At 39.8% G+C, this 18384-nt stretch overlaps 1 protein-coding gene across 3 annotated transcripts in view; it reads left to right on the top strand.

Annotated features, from left to right (window-relative positions):
- The window catches only part of SHTN1 (shootin 1), a 64553-nt gene that overhangs the window by 8413 nt on the left and 37756 nt on the right, over positions 1 to 18384 (top strand). The window contains exons 2-6 of one of the 3 annotated variants that reach the window (XM_082053007.1): positions 1018 to 1070; positions 8192 to 8252; positions 12665 to 12759; positions 14762 to 14930; positions 18167 to 18264. In XM_082053007.1, coding sequence (XP_081909133.1) covers positions 1018 to 1070; positions 8192 to 8252; positions 12665 to 12759; positions 14762 to 14930; positions 18167 to 18264 — 476 coding nt within the window. Of the gene's footprint in view, positions 1 to 1017; positions 1071 to 6659; positions 6679 to 8191; positions 8253 to 12664; positions 12760 to 14761; positions 14931 to 18166; positions 18265 to 18384 lie in introns of those variants that run through there. The other 2 variants (XM_082053009.1, XM_082053008.1) reach the window with 2 other exon arrangements.

Raw genomic sequence — 18384 nt, 5'->3', positions numbered from 1 at the left:
TAGTTTAAATTAAGTTGGCTTGAAATAACATCTGTATGTCAGTGTAGCTTCTGTGAGGTGCAAGAAAAAAATGAGGAGATACTAAGGGGCTGCAAGAAGACGTAATGTCAACAGCCCTGTCCTTTTATTCTTGCAGTATGCATCTTGTAGACTGAAAAATGTTCTTTTCTAGCAAGGTTTACTCCTCTGAGGTTTGGAAGTGTATTGGGCTTCTTTCTAGTGACAGTAAAATTTCTACTGTCTCAGGTGCCAAACAGCCCACATGGGACACACTGAAAGAAAAGTAGAATTAGGAAGTCGGGGCAGCAATGTCACGTCCCTAGGGTAGTAAAATGAAAACTTTAAGAAGGGCATATAAAAAATACACTGGAAGCTTCATTGGTAGCTGATTGATTGTGTCTGTGTATTATTTACTGGTTTGAAACACTTGGGCATCCAGCGTCCTGGAGGTTGATCCCTTCCCTGCTGATCCCTGCAGCTGAGTTCTTGTGTGATCTTGGGTAAATCAGACAATCTTTTCATGTCTCCACTGTGGAGTTTAAAGCAAAAAAAATCTCTCATAGGACCCTAGCTGGAAGAAAAAGTTAATAAATAAATGAATAAATAGAGGTGCTCAGCTACTATGGAGTACATACATGTAACAGTATTGTGTTAACCATGCTTTCTAGCATTGATCTGTAACCTGAGCCAGTGTGGGTTTAAAATGGTAACTGCGAGCCTGCACATTCACCTTGTAATTTTTGAACTCGGTCAATAAGGTTGTTTAACTCTCCATTGATCAAAAATTGATTGTTTTGGGAGCCACCATCTTTTTCAGACGCTTTCCAATTACTTCAGTTCTAAAAGAATATCCAGTTCATCCATAGGCTATTAATGAAGTTTGTGACCCATGTTACTTAAGAAGCCTGTGTAGATAGCCAGAAGAGCTTTACAGTGAATGAAGTGGAGAGCTCATTTGTGTAAAGGAGGTGCTGCAATATTAACTTTTTTCTTTATTTTTTTTTTCTTCTTGTATAGCAATTGGCGAATATGAAGAGCTTAGAGCAGAGAATAAGAAAACGAGAGAAGAGGTTTGTATCTCTTGATTATTTCTTTAATACTAAAATGCTAAATACCTTATTGACTATGGGAGGTTGTTGTCTGCTTTTGTGAGCTCAGCTGGTTACTTACAACAGTCTCACTCGTAAGTACTGCTTGTATACCTATACGTGTGAAGGAGCAAGGAATGCAACTCCCAGCAGCTATTCTAGCTGTCCCACTCCAGAAAAGTTGCTATAAATATATATATTTTAAATGAGTGGTGCTGTCACCTGTTTGCATATGGTTACGATGTGAGCATAGACCAACTCAAGTGTTTAGATGTTATTAGGAAAATTTGTTTCTCTTGGATCTAAACCTTATTTTATTACAACTTGGTTTGCACAGTGGAAAAGAAAATAAAACAACTCCCCCCTTCACCCAGCCCCCCTGAAAATTCACTATGTAGGAATATGATTTCTGAAGAGATTTGAAATCTTTCTCCCTGCCCCACCCTCCCAAAAAACCCGCAGCTTTTAATAGGAGAGCAAGATGTCTTGTCTCAACTTGCAGAATGGCACTGCACCATAGAACAGATTTGCAGCATTATCACATATCCTTCTGGGAAATCTGTGCCTGTCCAACTTGAAAAGAGCCTTTTAATGTGTAGGCTGAACTTCATACGTTACTGCAGGCTTCATTTTTTAATGTTCAGAGATACTTCAGTAGAGAAATAATGACCACTTTCTAGATTGTTCATTGTAATGAGGATGCGTTTTCTTCCAAACAGTAAAATGAAGTGAGTGTGATAAGGTAGATCTTGCCACCCAGGACTCTTGTTCATTCAACACACTTGATTTCCATGAGGAAGCCAACAGGAACTCTGAGAGATTTGATGGCAGTGCTGTGTTGCATAAATCCTCATCAATGTGCAAAAGGTTTTTAGCAGGTATCTGCCAAAAGAAACTGTGGCCAGTAAAAGCCTCTTATCAGTTCTAGATAGTGATGAAGGCAGAGGAGTCAGTGCTGTGCTGTGTTGTGAACAGAAAATTGTCTTTTCTCCCGTATTAGTGAGATGAAGATGCAAGAAACATGTTGGTTTTCAAATCCCTGTTAGCTGCCAAGGCATGTAGGTTTAATTTGGCTTTTTTGTGAAGTCATTTCTGAAGGGTCATGTTTAGTCCACTTGTTATAAATGTTGCAATTAAGGCTGTATTGGGAAGACCTTGTCCTTAACTACTTTCTCATTATTAACAAAACCTTGAAGCTTATCTTCACATTATGGGTCAGCAATGATTATCTGTATTTCCACCGAGGTCAACGTTTTGTGCTCCACTCCCTCATAGCCACTGACCTTGTCTTTTTTACTGTGCTTGTTGCTGCGTTCCTGCTCTGCTGCCCTACCCCTGAGCCTCAGATATCCCAGGGAGTCTGACCTCTGGTTTTGCTGCTTAGAAGATTTGGGCAGTTCATCTCCTAGTGCTCAGAAGAAAAGGAGAATGAAACTGAATTAGATCGAGAGTCCATCTAGTCTGGTATCTTGTCTCTGACAGCATCAGAGAGGGTGAAGTGTAGAACATGTATAGCAGCTCCACAGACGACTATTCTGGTCTCCAAACCACTTGCAGCCTGGGGACTTCCTCAGCTCTGTGTGGTTCTGTGTGTTCTGCTCTCTCTTCCTTGAATTTGTCCCACCCCAGGAGTGCCCACCGCGTGAAAAAGTGGCTCCCCAGCTTCACCCTGAACACACATCCTGCTGGCTTGGGTGTTTCTTCAACAGAACTTTGTTTAGTTTTGGGGGGGGCAATGTGGAGGCTTTTCTTGAGCTGCATTTTTATTTAGAATTTTTTTTCTTCAAAAGCAATGAAGTTTTTGTGGCCAAAACTGTGATGAAATGAGATGTTCTGAGGTTGTTTCTTGCATTCTGCTGCTCTTTCTTCCTTGCTCCTCTCCCTCACAAGGCTTTTTTCCTATAACTGCATATCTCTAGCCACTCCTGTGTGTTTCTTCTGAAGGTTGGTATGATGTTTTTCAGAATACTTGCGTAACAGCTGAAAATCCTCCAACCCTGAGCACATGAGGATTATATCCCCAGTCCAGCAAATTAGTTAAGCACGTGCTCAGGGTTGGAGGATTTTCCGTTGTTACGCAAGTATTCTCCATCCAAGAGGTGTACTTGTGTAAGCAGTCCTGCTTAATTGTTTAAGTGCTTGGATTCAAGTGTTTAAGTGCATTTCTTCTACAAAAAAAGAATCTACTGATACCAAGTTAATGGTTATGTTTGCTTACAGTGCCAATACTGGAAGAAACTATTCCTTGTGTTACTGCAGGGCTGGGTAATCCTGAAAGCTCCTTAGCATCTCTCTAACTTGGTATCTGAGTTTATGCTTTGCAGGATCAAACCTGATATTGGAGGAAGTAGAGCAGGGACTGTCACTGCCTGGGGATCTGGGAAGTTTTGGAGAACTTCTGTTCCAATTTCTGCCACTGTCTGTCAGTATCAGTGTAAGCAAATGGCTTCCTCTTTATTAGTTGTGGTCACATAACTGCGTCGATAGGAGGAAGAGAGAATTAATTATTTTAGAAAAAGACCTGCAGACTATTTGTGGGAAGTACCACATGGGAGTAGTTAGGTGGCAGTCTGTGTGTATGTGCTCTTGATGCACTTGGTTGGTATTTTTTTCTAACTCACCACTACACTTTGGTTCTGAAACATGAGCTGTATCATGGGGAAATGATCCTAGTTTATGTTACAAACAAGGAACTTAAAATAAGATGTAGTTTTAACTTTTGAAAATTTATGCTCTTTGTTCCGTATTTTTCCTTAAGATTAGAAAGTAAATTGACTTTTACGTAGGCTACTTTCTTCAAAGCACTGCTGCTTAAAAAGGGTGCTAATAACCATGAAAATTCAGGAGCAAAATGTAAAATCTCTGCACAATGTCTCTTCCTCATTGCCAAACTGACAATTTGGAGGCCTCTGGTGGGGTCTCTGACAAAAATAATGCAGGCTTTTTATTTTTATTAGTATTTTTAAATACTTTCAAAAACTGGAGCAAAAATGACATTGGCAGATTACATCTCTTAGGTCATCCTTTTAATTGAGGTAGCTGACTCAACCAGTCCCCAAAAAATAGATAAGTAACATTCAGTTGCACACAAATGTGGATAACTTAATGTGCAGTTCTGACATATTCAGAGTCAGATCATGAATAAATATTTGACTACTTGCTAATCAGACAGAAATGACTCTCAATACTGGTTTTGACAGTGTTTTGTCATGCTGCCAGTAGGGGGAAAAAAAAAAAAGCAAGACAGCTTTCCCAAACAGTAGGTGTAATACAGTGTCTCTGATACATCATTCATGGTGTTCGCTCTGATAAAGCACGTGTATAGAGTGGATTATATGTTTTGTCACCAAATGGGAACGGAGAAGGGGTTCTGCCTCAATGACATGCTCATTCTTTCTGTAAGCAGAATATAACAAATGTCAAAGGATACTTTTGAGCATTGTACCAAACTCATAATTTTAGAACAAGCATTAAATCTGCATAAATTTCACAATCTGTGTAAACGGGAAAGAATGTATCTTGTGTTGCTTAGCAATGGCTTAATTGACTATATGGCTACTACGTGAACTTCTTGCATCTTAATATCTGGGTGGAACAATCTCTTTCTTGTTTTTGCCCTTTGAAGGCCTTTTACTGAAGTCAGTAGGAGCTGATGTGCAAAATAGTTGGCAAAAAAAAGAGAAGCCTGTTAGAAGAGAATAGACAAAAAAAACCCCAGGCCGCCCCAGAATTAGTGGCAAATTAGGCTGATGGGAGCGGGTGTGTGGAGACCTGTGTATCCTCAGGCTGGTTGTGACTTCCCAACGTCACATTGTAGTGTCAGGTTCACCTACTGGTGTGGAACTACCCCGGAATTGTGCTGGATCACAGTACAGGCCAGGTTCATGGACTGCTCTTCACATCCCCATACATGCGGTGTTTGGTTTGAGCGCTGAGCTTTGGTGTGGATGTGATTTACTTGTCATTAATCAGCAAATCAGCTCTCTGTGCCATGAATGAAAGTATCACCTCATAGGAGGCAAAACTCTGGAACTCCTGAACTTGCTCCTGCAAAGATGAAAAATCATAAGGGGATATTCACAAAATGAATTTTGGAAACGGAACTGTTGTTTGTTTCTAGAAATACAAATGCAATGTGGTGTTGTTTCCAAGAAATGATCATTGATGGCTATAGCTAGTTCAGGAACTGGAATGGGAATATTGTCTGTTACCTTTTGTTTTATTTGGATAATGGTGCTATAAATATTTGACTAAAAATATAGTAAAATTATATAAACACTTATTTTCCTCAGTGGAGAAGCTGGAACTTTTAACAAAATAAAAACAGAGAAACGACTGACAATCCAGGAGTTACTGGCTCTTTTTTTTCATTTGAGGGTACTCTTGAGTACGGACTTATCTGTTAATGCTGACAAGTATTAATGCTTTTTACTTTTTCAAGTAAATACTTGAAAACTGTTTCTCCTCAAGAGCTGAAGGTGCTTGAATGTGAAAAGTAAACGGTAGATTTTATAGTCATGCTATTTGCCTTTTAACATTTAGGTTCAGTGATATTCTTGTCAATTAACAAATCTACTATATACGTCTTTTTGCAAAATGAGGTGGTTGTGAATTTTGAAGGCTTCTGTGCAGCTTTTTGAGACCGGCTGACACTTGTAAATCTTGATATTTTAAAACTTTCCTGTTTTAAAGGTAATGTCAGTTTATTTTAAGGGGTATCTTTTTATTATGAAACTTAATTACTTTACATAAATATTTTTTGTTTTCCTAAATTTCCAGTTTGATGCAGTACAAGTAGTTAAAGACAATTGCAACTTTTGCTGCTTCTTAGCTAGTTTGGAGATAAACTATTTTATTCGGTAGGACATATAAGAGCTCTGCTTGCACAGGTTTGATTACAAGACAAAAGGCAAAGTGCTTTCCATTGATCATTTCAGCGAGAGCAACAATCTCCCGCTCTTCTTTTCTTCCTGCTCTTTCATTCTGAAGCACAGTAGCAGTGAAAGGAAAATATTCAGAAAGCTGCGCCTTGGAGCAGGAATTGCTCTGCAGAGACCCCAACCTGCAGCCCTGATTGCGCACGGAAACACGCGGAGCTGCTGGGAGAAAAGTCGCCTTGCCGCGGCCCAGATGGAGCCCTGTCTGCAAATAGCTCTGGAGGTGAAGTGGAACAGGTCAGTTAGCATCCCCAGGGAAAGCTGTGGAGGATTTCGAAAGGAGTTTTTCCTACCCTTGGGACAGGGAGTGTACAGCATCCTCCACATCGAGGTTTCCATCGGTAGGAAAGTGTCTCCTTGACTTCCACAGGCAACAGATCAGCTCCTTAAAGCGCTAATCTTTCTGCTTTTTAAACCGAGCCTTAGAAGCGCTCGCTCAGTGTGCCGTGGGCTGAAAGCTCGCAGCGTGCAGAAAAAGCAGTGGGTGAAGGATGCCAGTGTGGTTACAGTGTGTCTTGTAAAATCTGAAGAGGCAGCAGCTCCCGCTGATCCCCCTTTTGCAGCGGAGCTGTGCTCTGCAGGAGCAATCAGAAATACTTTCTTTCTGCGCCTTTTACTGCCTTCTGCTCTTAGACTGCGCTTCTGCCAGTAAGGTAAGGCAAATTTTTGCTGAGGAAACTGAGAGGGAGGGCAGCAAAGCAGCAAGACTTATGCACGGATTTCCCTTCCCCAACTCTCCCGTGCGAGATTCTCTGAACAGCTTCTTTGTTAACAGGGCCGGACAAAAAGGTGAGTCCTGGTCTGGTGCCGCTTGCTCAGCACATCTTGCTCCTTCTGCCTTGTTTCACAGACCTTTACAGCAGCTGCTGACTGACCTGTCCCCCCTGCTGAGCCTCTGTCCCTTGCCTCGTCACCCCAGTGCCAGGAGAAGAGATTGCTTGATGAGTGCAGCTCCTTTTTCTCCCACCCATAGCCCTCAGCAGCACGTACAAAGCCAGTGTGGAGGCTGCCCCTGAGGTGACACCATGGGTGTCTTCCCCTTGCCCAAGAGCAGATCCTTCCTTGGGCTTCATCCAGGGTCCTCTGGAGCTGCGAGAAGGTCTCTCTTGAACTTGGCTGCCTTTGAATTGGGCTCTCCTCCTTCTTGTTACTTACCAGCAGGCTCCTTTCCCAGCTAAATCAAAGGGGGTCCTCATGTGGAAAAACTGAAAATCGAGCAAAATCAGTTCTTTTCCAATGACTGGTATCCTTGTAACTGCATTTATGTTCTAAGGAGCTCAGTCACCCAAATCTCTTGCAGAAATTAACTCCTGGTCTTAACATTGATTTATTATCGTGAACAGACACAGCCGCATGTGAGGAAGGATGTCTGGTATGCCGTGTGTGTAAGGCACGTTGTGTGCCAGTCATACTTCCCCCCCAGGTCATGTGTTTTTTGCAGTGTGGTTAATCACTGACTCTTATGAAGTTTACTCATTTCTTTGAGTTCTTTCATTTACTCACAGAAGAGCTTTTCTTAGAGAAGTCTATTTAATGTGTTTTATTCCTTCCCTTTGAAGAAACCTATCTATCGTAAGATTGCAGCCCTGTGTAGTATTAGCAGTAACCCCAAAATTAATAAAACCCAGGTGATGGGAAATCCTTAAAGTATGAAAATGAGTATCCTCCCTGCTTCAAGGCTGAAGCTTTGCTCATGATGTGATGAAGCTGAACAGCATGTCCCTGTTTATTGGCTTTGAGATTTTCCTTGCACATAGTAGGTATAGAACTGTAGGCCTCTCTTCCGCATCTATTTGTGTTAAAGAAACTAGACTTAAAGCATATTCTTGACATGCAAAGTATTGCTTGAACTGTTGTGTGGAACATGGATGACTGTTTATATCTGTTATGGATAATGTGGCTCTTCTAAAATATTTTTAGACTAGCTATAAATTTGAACATAAGTAGAACCTGCCAGTTTGATTAGGAAATACTCTGGGTAGTGAATATTTTATGCATAGTTTCTATTGATCTTACGTGACTGAGACCAAAGAGAAATGATGCCTTGATAGGCCTTTGTACATTATTGTGCCGGCAATTGATCTTCGTTACTTTTGCGTGTTGTGGCTGACTGCTAATTAAATAACTGGGATCAGTGTTTCATTTCAATTTTCTCTTCTCCTACAGTGTGACAAAATCAAGCAAGAACGAGATGAGGCTGTCAGAAAACTGGAGGAGTTTCAGAAAAGTAAGTTGATAATGTTAGTGGGGATTTTTTGGTATAGGGAATTAAGGACACCACTCTCCATACTCCACAGCAGTGTTTAGAATGCTGAGATTCAGGTCCACTTGCTGTTTCTCCTTCAAAGCCTTGTTTTAAGGAGTTAATCCAGTGAGACTTTGACCATTGTCAGACTAACTGCTGGCACAGCATTTATACACTCTGACACAGACATTCTTAAGGTGCGAAGTGGTGAAAATACAGTGGTACAAATGCAACTCCATCTCACCTGGATTCTGCAAGTGACTTTCAAAATGATACATGCTTGGATGGAGTGGGATTGGATGCTATCGCTGAGATTGACAATAACAATGATAATAATAATAACGGTAATTTTTTCATTAAGAAGTAGTAAAATTACTTTAAGCTTAGACACAACAATAAAGGTTTTTAGGATGAACTACTGTCTCTTGACAATTTTTAGAGAAAGTTTCGTCTTGTGTGGGCTGTGAGAAAGTCAATATTCAGTTTTATACTTTTATGGTAATGGTTCTATTGAAACTGCATAGTGTCTGGATGCAACAAAGCACATCTAGTGGGAGTGGAAGTATCCTAGTGGATACTTCCTAGCTTCTTAGAAGAGACAATTACAATAGGATTGTGGTCTTATTTCTGGTTTGTGCCAGTATGGTGAACTGCACCTCGAAGCATCAGAAATATGGATGAAGTTAATGCAGGAGAAGGAAACCATGTGATCTATACTTTTGTGCAACTGTGTTAATAGAGGAACTTGCTCACTTCTATTTTATAATTGTTCGGGTGATACAATTATGGAAAATAGTCTGAAATCAACTGGAATAATCTACTGCCTTAAATGATCTTAGATAACTGTTCTGTGAGGCAAGAGTGTTCTCTAAGAAGTCTAATTCCTCTGGAAAAAATTGCAGCCCGTTTTGTTTTTATTATGATACCAGGAATACCAGAGTGTGGCAGAAGATGTCAAGTAGTTAAGACTTAAAATTTGAAGTAATATTTGATGTTGTAAAATTTTATAGGTTTCTTTTATCTTCCTTTCACATTTTTAAAGGACGTACCTTGTAAACATAGTGATAAAATGCCAGGAATATTAGGATTTTAAGGCAATAATAGAGCCCATTATTTAAACGACAATATAAAAGGCAATTATATTGATGAAGAGCTACATCGGCTTTGTGTCTGTGAATAAACTTGGCCTGTACTCAGCTTCTATTTGTTCTCCTGGCATAAACACATATTGTGTGTGATTCCAGTTTAATGGGGCCCCGTTTGTATGCCAAGCAGCTGCATTTTAGGCCCTATTGCGTGATTTCATAGCTCTCTGAAAATTGGTTCTATTGAGCACAAGAGATAGAAGGTGGTGGTGGGGGGGAAAGCTTCAACACACAATCATTTCTTTTCAATTGGAGCCAGCAAGGTTGATGACAACATGACCATTGTGTTATAATGATAAGACCACTAAGGATCTGTACCTCTCATCAAGGCTTTCACACAACAGCAGATACAATTTAATTCACTGCTCTGTCAGCAGTGCTGATACCATTATGCCGTCTGTCTCCACAGTTATAATCACTGTCCTCCGAGAAATGCAGTTGAAATGATCTTGAGCAGTCAAAGAAACTCTCAATTAAGGCTGCCACTTCCAATGTGTCAGATTGTGTCTTATGCACTTGGTACAATTTTCACTTCCAATCCTGTTTATTTACAATGTCTACCAGTAATTACGCTTAACATGTCATTTAGTGAGGGTGCCCCTGCCAAGGAGATTGTTGGGTGCTGCGGTACCATTGAGTGGGAGTTTCTCGCAGTCAATGCCATCAGCGGCTTTTAGTCCCTGATGGGATGCAGTAGTAATGTTGATAATGCAAGTATCGTGCTCATCAAGTCATAATTAGATGCCACTCAAATGTGCCACTTGTAATAACAGTGTTGATTCATGTTTTCTCGGTGACTGCAACTACTAATTAGTTAAGTGGTTTTTGGTTGGCCTGCATTTGCTGTGGATTATTATTACCCCTGAAAAAAACTGTCAAGGTTAGAGATGTTTCAGGCCACTTAGTGCTGCTTTATGAATTTTAATATTGACATAATAAGAACTTTGGACAGACTTAGGAAATAATATATTTTTGTATTTAATTTGGAAAGATTTTTTTTCCCCTGAGTTAATCATAATTGCAGGTTAATTAAGTTTAAATGAACCAAGAGTAATCCCTAGTTCTGCCATGTGAGCCCAATCCTTGTTTCCTAACTTTAGCTTTGCTTGAGGCCATTAGATTCCTGTCTGTAAAACGGGAGCAGCTCTGTATCTCCACTGCTCCCTCATCCTGTCCCAAGCATTTCATGACTCCAAATTCCCAGAGCTAGGTAAAATAACAACAGAAGAGATGTGGACATGTACTACCTGAAGCTTTTCCTCTTTCAAATTAAATATAATATCTGGTACGGCACGCTTGGAGCAGATCATTTCTCCAAAGTTGGAAAAAATGGAGATAAAAAGACAACTAAAGAAAGAGATGTGGTTGCTCTGCTCTTAGAAGGTTTAATGTAATATATAGTTTTGGGGCCAAAATTTCCCAGTAGTCTGCCCTGCTCTTTTTCTTTTTTTTGGCTGATCAGATTTTGTAGAACTTGTTTCTTGCATGTGGCTACTGATTTCAGAGCAAACTCTAGTGTTTTACTGGTTTCCTATGTTATTAATGATAATGTTAGTTGACATTGACTAAATATCAATAAAGCTGCATAAATAACACTTGTTAATAGCCTAAAGTCCTGTTTTGTAGTCATTAAGATGACCTCTGGATATGAAAAAGGATTTAAGTGTCTCTCTACAGTATTTAGGTGAAAGTCTTGAAAGAGGGCAAGCAGGACTTTCTACCCTGTGGTATGAAACTAAAAGGAGACACTAGAAAAAGTCATCTGTATTTACACTATATTCTTCCAGCCTCATTCCTGCTCCAAAGTATTGTTCAGCCACAAATAGTTCTTTCTGCACTTGGAGACCCTGAGGCTGGGCTGAAAAGGAATCTGTGCTGTGAAATGACTTGCAGAATTTGGGTCGAGGCTGCTGCTTAGGCTGAGAAAGGGTGCCAGGAGCCAGCGAGAAGCTGCATCAATGGGCATGGTGCTGGCATGAGAAATGGGCAACTACTGTTGGGTTTGCTCCAGATCCCCTGTGCAATGTGGACCTTGTCACTTAGAGATGACTTTCAGCATTAGTTGAATACCTACGTACCGCTGGAGATTGAGAAGGGTTGCAAGCCAAAATGTGTATGTGCTTTTAAGCGTACCCTAGCTCACATTGGTACCCGATGTCATAAAATAAAATTCATTCTGTAACTCTTGGTCATTTCAGGAATATTGTGTAATAGGGTAATAGGGATCCTTTAAGTGCAAAGGACAGATGTGTCTCTTGCTCTTCCAGCTGTGATGACAAATACAGTAACACAGCAGTGTATACAGTCAGACTGCAGAAGATTGTGCGTGTCCGTGTGTGTGCTGGTGTCTGACAGTGAGGCTGGGTGTGAGACCACAGCGCTTATCTTGCGGTGTGCTCAACACGGGGAGACTTCAAATAACAAACAGTTTGGACATTACAGCCATGCAGTAACACACAACTTGGGTTGTTCAGCTTAGCTTGTCAAAAATCGGGCAGTGGAAGCGGTGTTGAGTTTCCATCAGGATTGTACCTGGCTGCTGTCGAAGCTGATGGGGAAGAACCAGGAGAAGGAGCTGTGCTGTGCTAATGACTTCAGCAGAGTATGTGCTGCAGGACACACTAAAATGTGGAGGTTTTGGTTGCTTAACTCTTTTCTCCATTTCCTAGTAAACTTGCTCCAGCCCTGTCCGTCCCGCAGCTTTTCTTGTACAGTGTGTTTCACAAGTGTGATGATACTTAACATACTACTTAAACCCAAAGACCAGAAGGTGCAAATAATTTTATAAGACAACTGAGTTAATATTGATGTTTAAAAATATCAGGGTCCTAATCTTCTAAAAAGGCTGTCCATACCGAATTTTCAAGAGGATTACGATGGCAATTTTAAGGGGCAGTCCTAATGGTCTCACTTTGATTCCTCAAGTGTTAATGAAATAAAGGTGATGAATAGTGATGGTCAGGGGGGCTCCTTCTGGCCTTCCTTAAGTTTATGCTGAATTCTCCAGTTCTCCCTCTGATGCTGCAGATGTGGCTTGAGAGAGTTGCTTAAAGTGATGAACCAAATGTTCCATGTTCAAAACAGTTCCTATCCATGGAGATTGTCTAAGTATGTTCGTCCCTGTATTTGAAATGCTTACATAGAATGTTAACAGAAAAAGATGTAATATTTCTGATCATGGGATGCGTGTGTCAAATGTATGTGTCAAATGCAGGAAAATACTGACTAATTTTTTAACTCTTCCCCTAGTTTCTCACATGGTTATTGAGGAAGTAAACTGCATTCAGAACCATCTTGAAATTGAGAAGACGTGCCGTGAAAGTGCTGAGGCTTTGGCTTCTAAGGTGAGAAGAATTATGGTGATTCTGTTTCATCCCATTTCTTTTTTACTTTTTTAAACTTGAGATTGTATACATGTCCCTTATATGTTTTCATATAATCTTACGGATCTGTGAAATTGTTTTGAAGTGGCAAAACCTATAAACCATATGCGAGATGTAAAATACAATCCTTCCTTGTAAGGAAAAAACATACTATTTTTAATTTAGTTTCTCTTCTGGAACACTAAGTCATGGACCAGCATCTTGGTTCCTATTTTTTATATGCATTTAGGTTAAATGGAAAACAAGTTTTAGAACTGTCCGGTGTGAGATATAAAACAATAATGAGCATTTCAGTGTCTAAATCAAATGGAAAAAGTCAACCACTGCATTACATTTCAGGTGATTGTTTATGAAAGCAAAGCGAGGGCAGGGGAAAGGTGACCTCCGCTGCTCTGTTGATTGCGTCTAGTCTGATGAATTTAGCAACTGTGTAATTTTCTATATTCCATCTCATCAGAAGTGCATTATTATTAAAGAATGTTTTTATCTCTCTGTTATATATTTTTGGTTGTGTAAAATGCATCTGAGCCACTTCATCAGAAAATGGATTACAGCAATTTTGAACCAAATTTCATTAGCAATGCTGACTGCCTTTTTTTTTTTCTTTTTATTCCCCCTCCCCTCTCCATCTACTGCCCAAAGTACATCCTTAGATATGGTAAAAATCACACCAGCAAGAAATCACTTTAATTTAGATGCATTAGCAATGTACTTTCTGGAGGTATTTACTTAATTGTTTGCATAATGACACTATATTAGAATTCATAAGATAGACAATCAGCATATAAGTAAGAAAATGAACATATTTATGCACCTTTTCTTCTTCTCTGCACTTTTCCTGTAATGCATGTCTGGGGGCAGTTCAAAGACTGGCTTTACCCCATGGGGCTGTTTTGCCAAAGCTGATTTGTTTGTTGGTGTGAGCTGACTAAATAAGGTTCCTCACACCACCCTTCCCACCTGGGCAGTTTCATTCTTTGGGAGCCAGATGAAGTTCCTGAGTAAATCTCCTGTAGTTTGGGGGGCTGAGCAAATGGGCGATCAAAGGTGATTGCTTAGGTAAAACTTTAGGCTCAGCCTAACTGTTCAGTATATCTTTTATTTCAAGGTAAATATTGGACTTCTCAGGTGCATGTTGATTTCATTATGTTGTACATCATTAGTATAAAATTGAAAGAAATTATGAGAGTGAAACATCTGTAGCAGTCCCTCTTCAGTTTTCCCTGGCACCTTGGTCAAAATAGAGATTCATGAGAGAACCTCTTCTGTATCATCCACCAAGCAGGCATGAGTTTAAGCATCCAGTCCAGTTTGTAGTTTGACACAGAAAGAATTGGTTTATGATACAGCTTTCATCTTACATATATTGACTGTACAATAATAATTCCTGAGAACTGAAAATAATTCAATAGAATTTTAAGGTAATTCTGCCATGACTGGGAGTGTAGTAGTTGTGGTGTTCCTAGTTTATAAGCAAAATAAAGGCACGTGGGGAGGTGAGAGTTTTTATTTGACCAATTGATACAGCTGACAAAACCAGATGAGCTTTCAGGACCTCTCTTCAGGTCATTCACTTCGGGCTCCCGTTGGTACTGCTGCATGCTTAAGGGTAAAGGCCTGAAGCAGCCATCACAAAGAATGTGTAGCATTTAGTAAGCTTGATAGTTAATTTGATTTGAACCTACACAGGTTAGTCAGAAGTACCGGAGAGGAAAGAAGGGCATGCGTGAAGCATCATGCTGAATTCAAGCCTCCTCAGAGGAGAAAGAGAACAAGCTTCCCGTCTTCAGATCATTTTAAGGTTGAGTGGAGCATATAATCTGATGTCACTTTGTCGTCTTTGTTTGATAGATCTTTTAATGATAAAGGAGAAAAACATACAGTTGACTTATTTTTTTTCCTTGCACAGCAGCTTAAAGACAGACTGACTATCTTCTTACTGTTTGTGCTTCTCAACTTTCAGCTGAACAAGGAAAATAAGACCTTGAAAAGAATTAGCATGCTTTATATGGCAAAACTGGGCCCAGAAATCATCACTGAAGAGATTAACATCGATGAGGATGATTCATCCACAGATACAGAAGCTAACTCTGGATCATGCAGTTCTGTGCAGTGTCAGCAGCAAATAAAAGGTGAGCGTTGTTGCTGAGCCTGCACCACCACACAAGGCAAAAGGTGTCTAAAGAACGGCAGGATTGGTTTGTACCACAGATACAAGACATGTTTCTGAGAGTGCTCGTTGCAGGATTTCTCAGAAAGACTGTAAGAACGTGGTAGGCTTGTTCTGATACTGGGTAATGTATGGGGTGGATATACAGCCTGCAAAGTTAGTTACAATTGCAATAGGAAAATGAGATCGACACAGCTAAGAGAGTTCTGTGTTACTGACTCAGGAAAATAAATATTTCCTCAGATCCTTAACAAAGTAAAAGTTAAGCAGAAGGATGAGGTCACCTTGGTATTGCTTCAACTGCAGTCTCACTATTTCAGAGCTTGGTAGACAGCACTGTTGATTTCTCTTGCCATTAGGTACCTTTGTAGGCACACACTTCATTCACATTCCAGAGCTATTGCCAAACAAGTAACTTAAAAAGGGACTTTGGTACTGGGTAAAACAGCAAAGTTTGGGAACATGGAAATACCTTGATAAGAGAAATCTCTATTTTATTAAGAAATTTCTGGTTCTTTATAGAATACGATTACTTTAATCCAAAAACTTCCTTGCTTTCTCGTCTAACTTTGTAATGAAGTCATCGTGATTCTGGATACATTCCAAAAAAGGGGAATGCCCACATTCTGCATTTGGTGACAGAGAGATTAAGTGGTTCACCTTTTAAACAAAAGCTTTCACTTTTTTTCTGATTGTAAATTACAATAGCGAATGATGTTTAAGTACAGCGTTCCTGGACTTTCAGCCTGACCCTGTTGTTTTCTGTTCGAAAGCAGCAGCCTCAACAAAGTGGTACAAAGTATCACTGAGGAAAAAGAGTAAGTGTCGTAAAAATGCTTTAAAAATATCCCTCCCGAGAAATAATATGTCATGGGTACTGTTCTATAATAAGCAGTTTTCCATCCTATAGATGTAGGAGAAGAGGCAGAGAATGGTGTGATCCACACCGTGCAACCCATCTGAATCAGAAATAAGACTCTGGAGTTCCTCCTGTCTTTTATTTGGAGAAAGATGTCAAGGATACATTTAAAGAGAGCAAAGAGGCTGGCTGCAGATCAGAGGAGAATGTGGTTAGGAGGGTAACAGGGTCAAATGAGAGAAATATTTTAGAAAAGCTCTGATGCATATGCTTTCTGTCTTGATAAAGAATTCATTAAAGAATGAAATGTGGCGTGTTGTAAAGGATTTAGAACTCCTGTCTTCTGGTTTTCACTGTGGCCTTATTATCAGATGTTAATGACCTTATTTTCATGAGTGCTGAGTATTTTTAAAAGCATGGGCAGCCCATTTGCTATAGGAGAAGATATTCCATCCCTGTGCCTGGAGAGCAGTGTGTGTGTGTGTGGTGGCAGAGTGATCTGACACCATCTACCAAAAGGCAGAATTGGAGCTGTGTCCCTGGCCTAAGCCAAGGTGTGTGGCGTCTGTCTTCAGGGGACAATCTGGAGTTACGTCTTGGAGTACCTGTTGAGTAAAAGACCATATGCAATGAAAGAAATCTTTTTCAAAACTCCCCTCAATGGTTTGGTATGTTGCCCAAAGTGAATTCTTGCTTTTCTATGCATGTGTATGGTTCCAAACATTTGTGTTTTGTGTTGAGGATCTTGGAAATCTTTTAGCCTTCTCATCATTCAGCAAAATATTGGATGTGTCTTGGAGTGATTCCTTCCCTCCAGTCGCTTTTCTGTAAGGATATACAAATAAGGTAGTACAATCTGAGGCTATTTGATTAATAGCCTCTCGTTTATTAAAGGGTTGAAAATTTGTCTCTCAGCAAAAAAAAGAGGAAGGTATCTCATGTGTTAGGGAAAGGTGATAGTAAAGCTGTAGTTCCTAATGGAAGTGTAGAGTGGTCTCAGAACAGTATCTGTAATTAATTTGTAGGTTTTGGGTTATCCTTTTGTTTTAGTTGTCCTTTCTGATATAACAAACTGAAAACTCAACTGCTTTGATCGAGCAGTTTAGTGCACACCCTATATCTGAGAAGAAACATTTCTTGTACGTATTTATAAGGATTTGGGACAATGAGGTTGATACAAATATTGTAAGACCTGACTTAATCCAGGTACCACAAATTTCAGTGAGACTTTTTTGCTCCCTTAATTTCACTGGAAAGCATAAATAACTAAATCAGATTATTTGGTTCAAGAATCTTCTGGGAAAACAGGTCTTTTTATTTACTTTAGAAAGTGTGTGCCTTTAATTTGGTGGAAAGTAAATCTAAGGCTCCTAAATTGAGAGGGGGGGCTGGGGGAGAATCAACATTTTCAAGGTGTGAGGCCAAACAGAATGACATCCAGCATATCGTCATCATCTGCAACTGATTAGCAACAGTTTTCCCAACTCGTGGCTGATATTCAACAAACAGCAGGGCTATGAAATACTGGAAGCAGGTGGGGAATGAGAGCACTTACTGAAAGCTAATATATATCAATAAGTTTATATTTTTGTGGTGTTTTTATGTTAACCTAAACCTTTATACATTATGTATGCAAACTGATCTCCTGTTAAGAAGTGATTATAATCAAATGTTTTATTCCATTGTGAATTTAATTTATTTCATATTTTGATAATTAAGGAACAAAAATTCTGAGGGGAAAATTACAAGCATTAGCTCTTCCATCAGTAAAGGTTATATTCTGACTCTGTTCCCATAATGTTACAAAGACTATAAATTGGCAGCTGTTCAGGACAATTTCTTCAGCGAAAACCTCCCAAGTATTAACTGCCTGTTGTTTTGTTTATTTCCCATGTGACAAGAACTCACGATCCAAAAAGAACTGACATGCATTAATTTGTTTTAAAGGATGCCTATTAAAAATTGCTTTCTGCTACCTCTGAACCAGAGTCTCTGTGATGTGACAGTCTCCTGAGCAGGACTGAGGACACTCTGTGGTGGCAGGATTGGCCCCATTGTAGCAGGAAATGAATCATTCAGAATGCAAATAAAGACGGCAGTACTGAAGGAGGCAGCTTGCCTCACTAGAGTAAATCTGAAACTGTGGCCCAGTTATAGATCTGTTACTTGACACTTATGCAAACTTCCTAAATTATTGAGGATGTACCTTGAATACAACTGATGCTTTGTATGCAGTTAAGGTGCTTCGTACTCAACTGTATTTGCATTGCCATGACATTTCCTTTGTTGCTTTCTTCCAAGAATAAAATATATTTTTCATTTCCTTTCTTGAACTGCAGAGCTGCGAGATCAAATCTTATCTGTTCATGAGGAAAAGAAGACCTTAGCCATTGAACTGGAAAACCTGAGGTGCAAACTTGTAGAAGTAATTGAAGAAGTATGTATTGTACCATGGAAGGCGAGACCACGTTAGCGTGTAGTCAGTACTTTTTGTATCTAATTTTGCTAAAAACGCTCAGTTGTGAAGTTAATTGAATACTATCTAATCGCAAGTCCT

Source organism: Streptopelia decaocto (assembly GCF_964273445.1).
Source record: "Streptopelia decaocto genome assembly, chromosome: 5".
NCBI lineage: Eukaryota > Metazoa > Chordata > Aves > Columbiformes > Columbidae > Streptopelia > Streptopelia decaocto.
The sequence above is the reverse complement of the archived record's forward strand: the minus strand, read 5'-3'. Positions and strand labels throughout refer to the sequence as shown.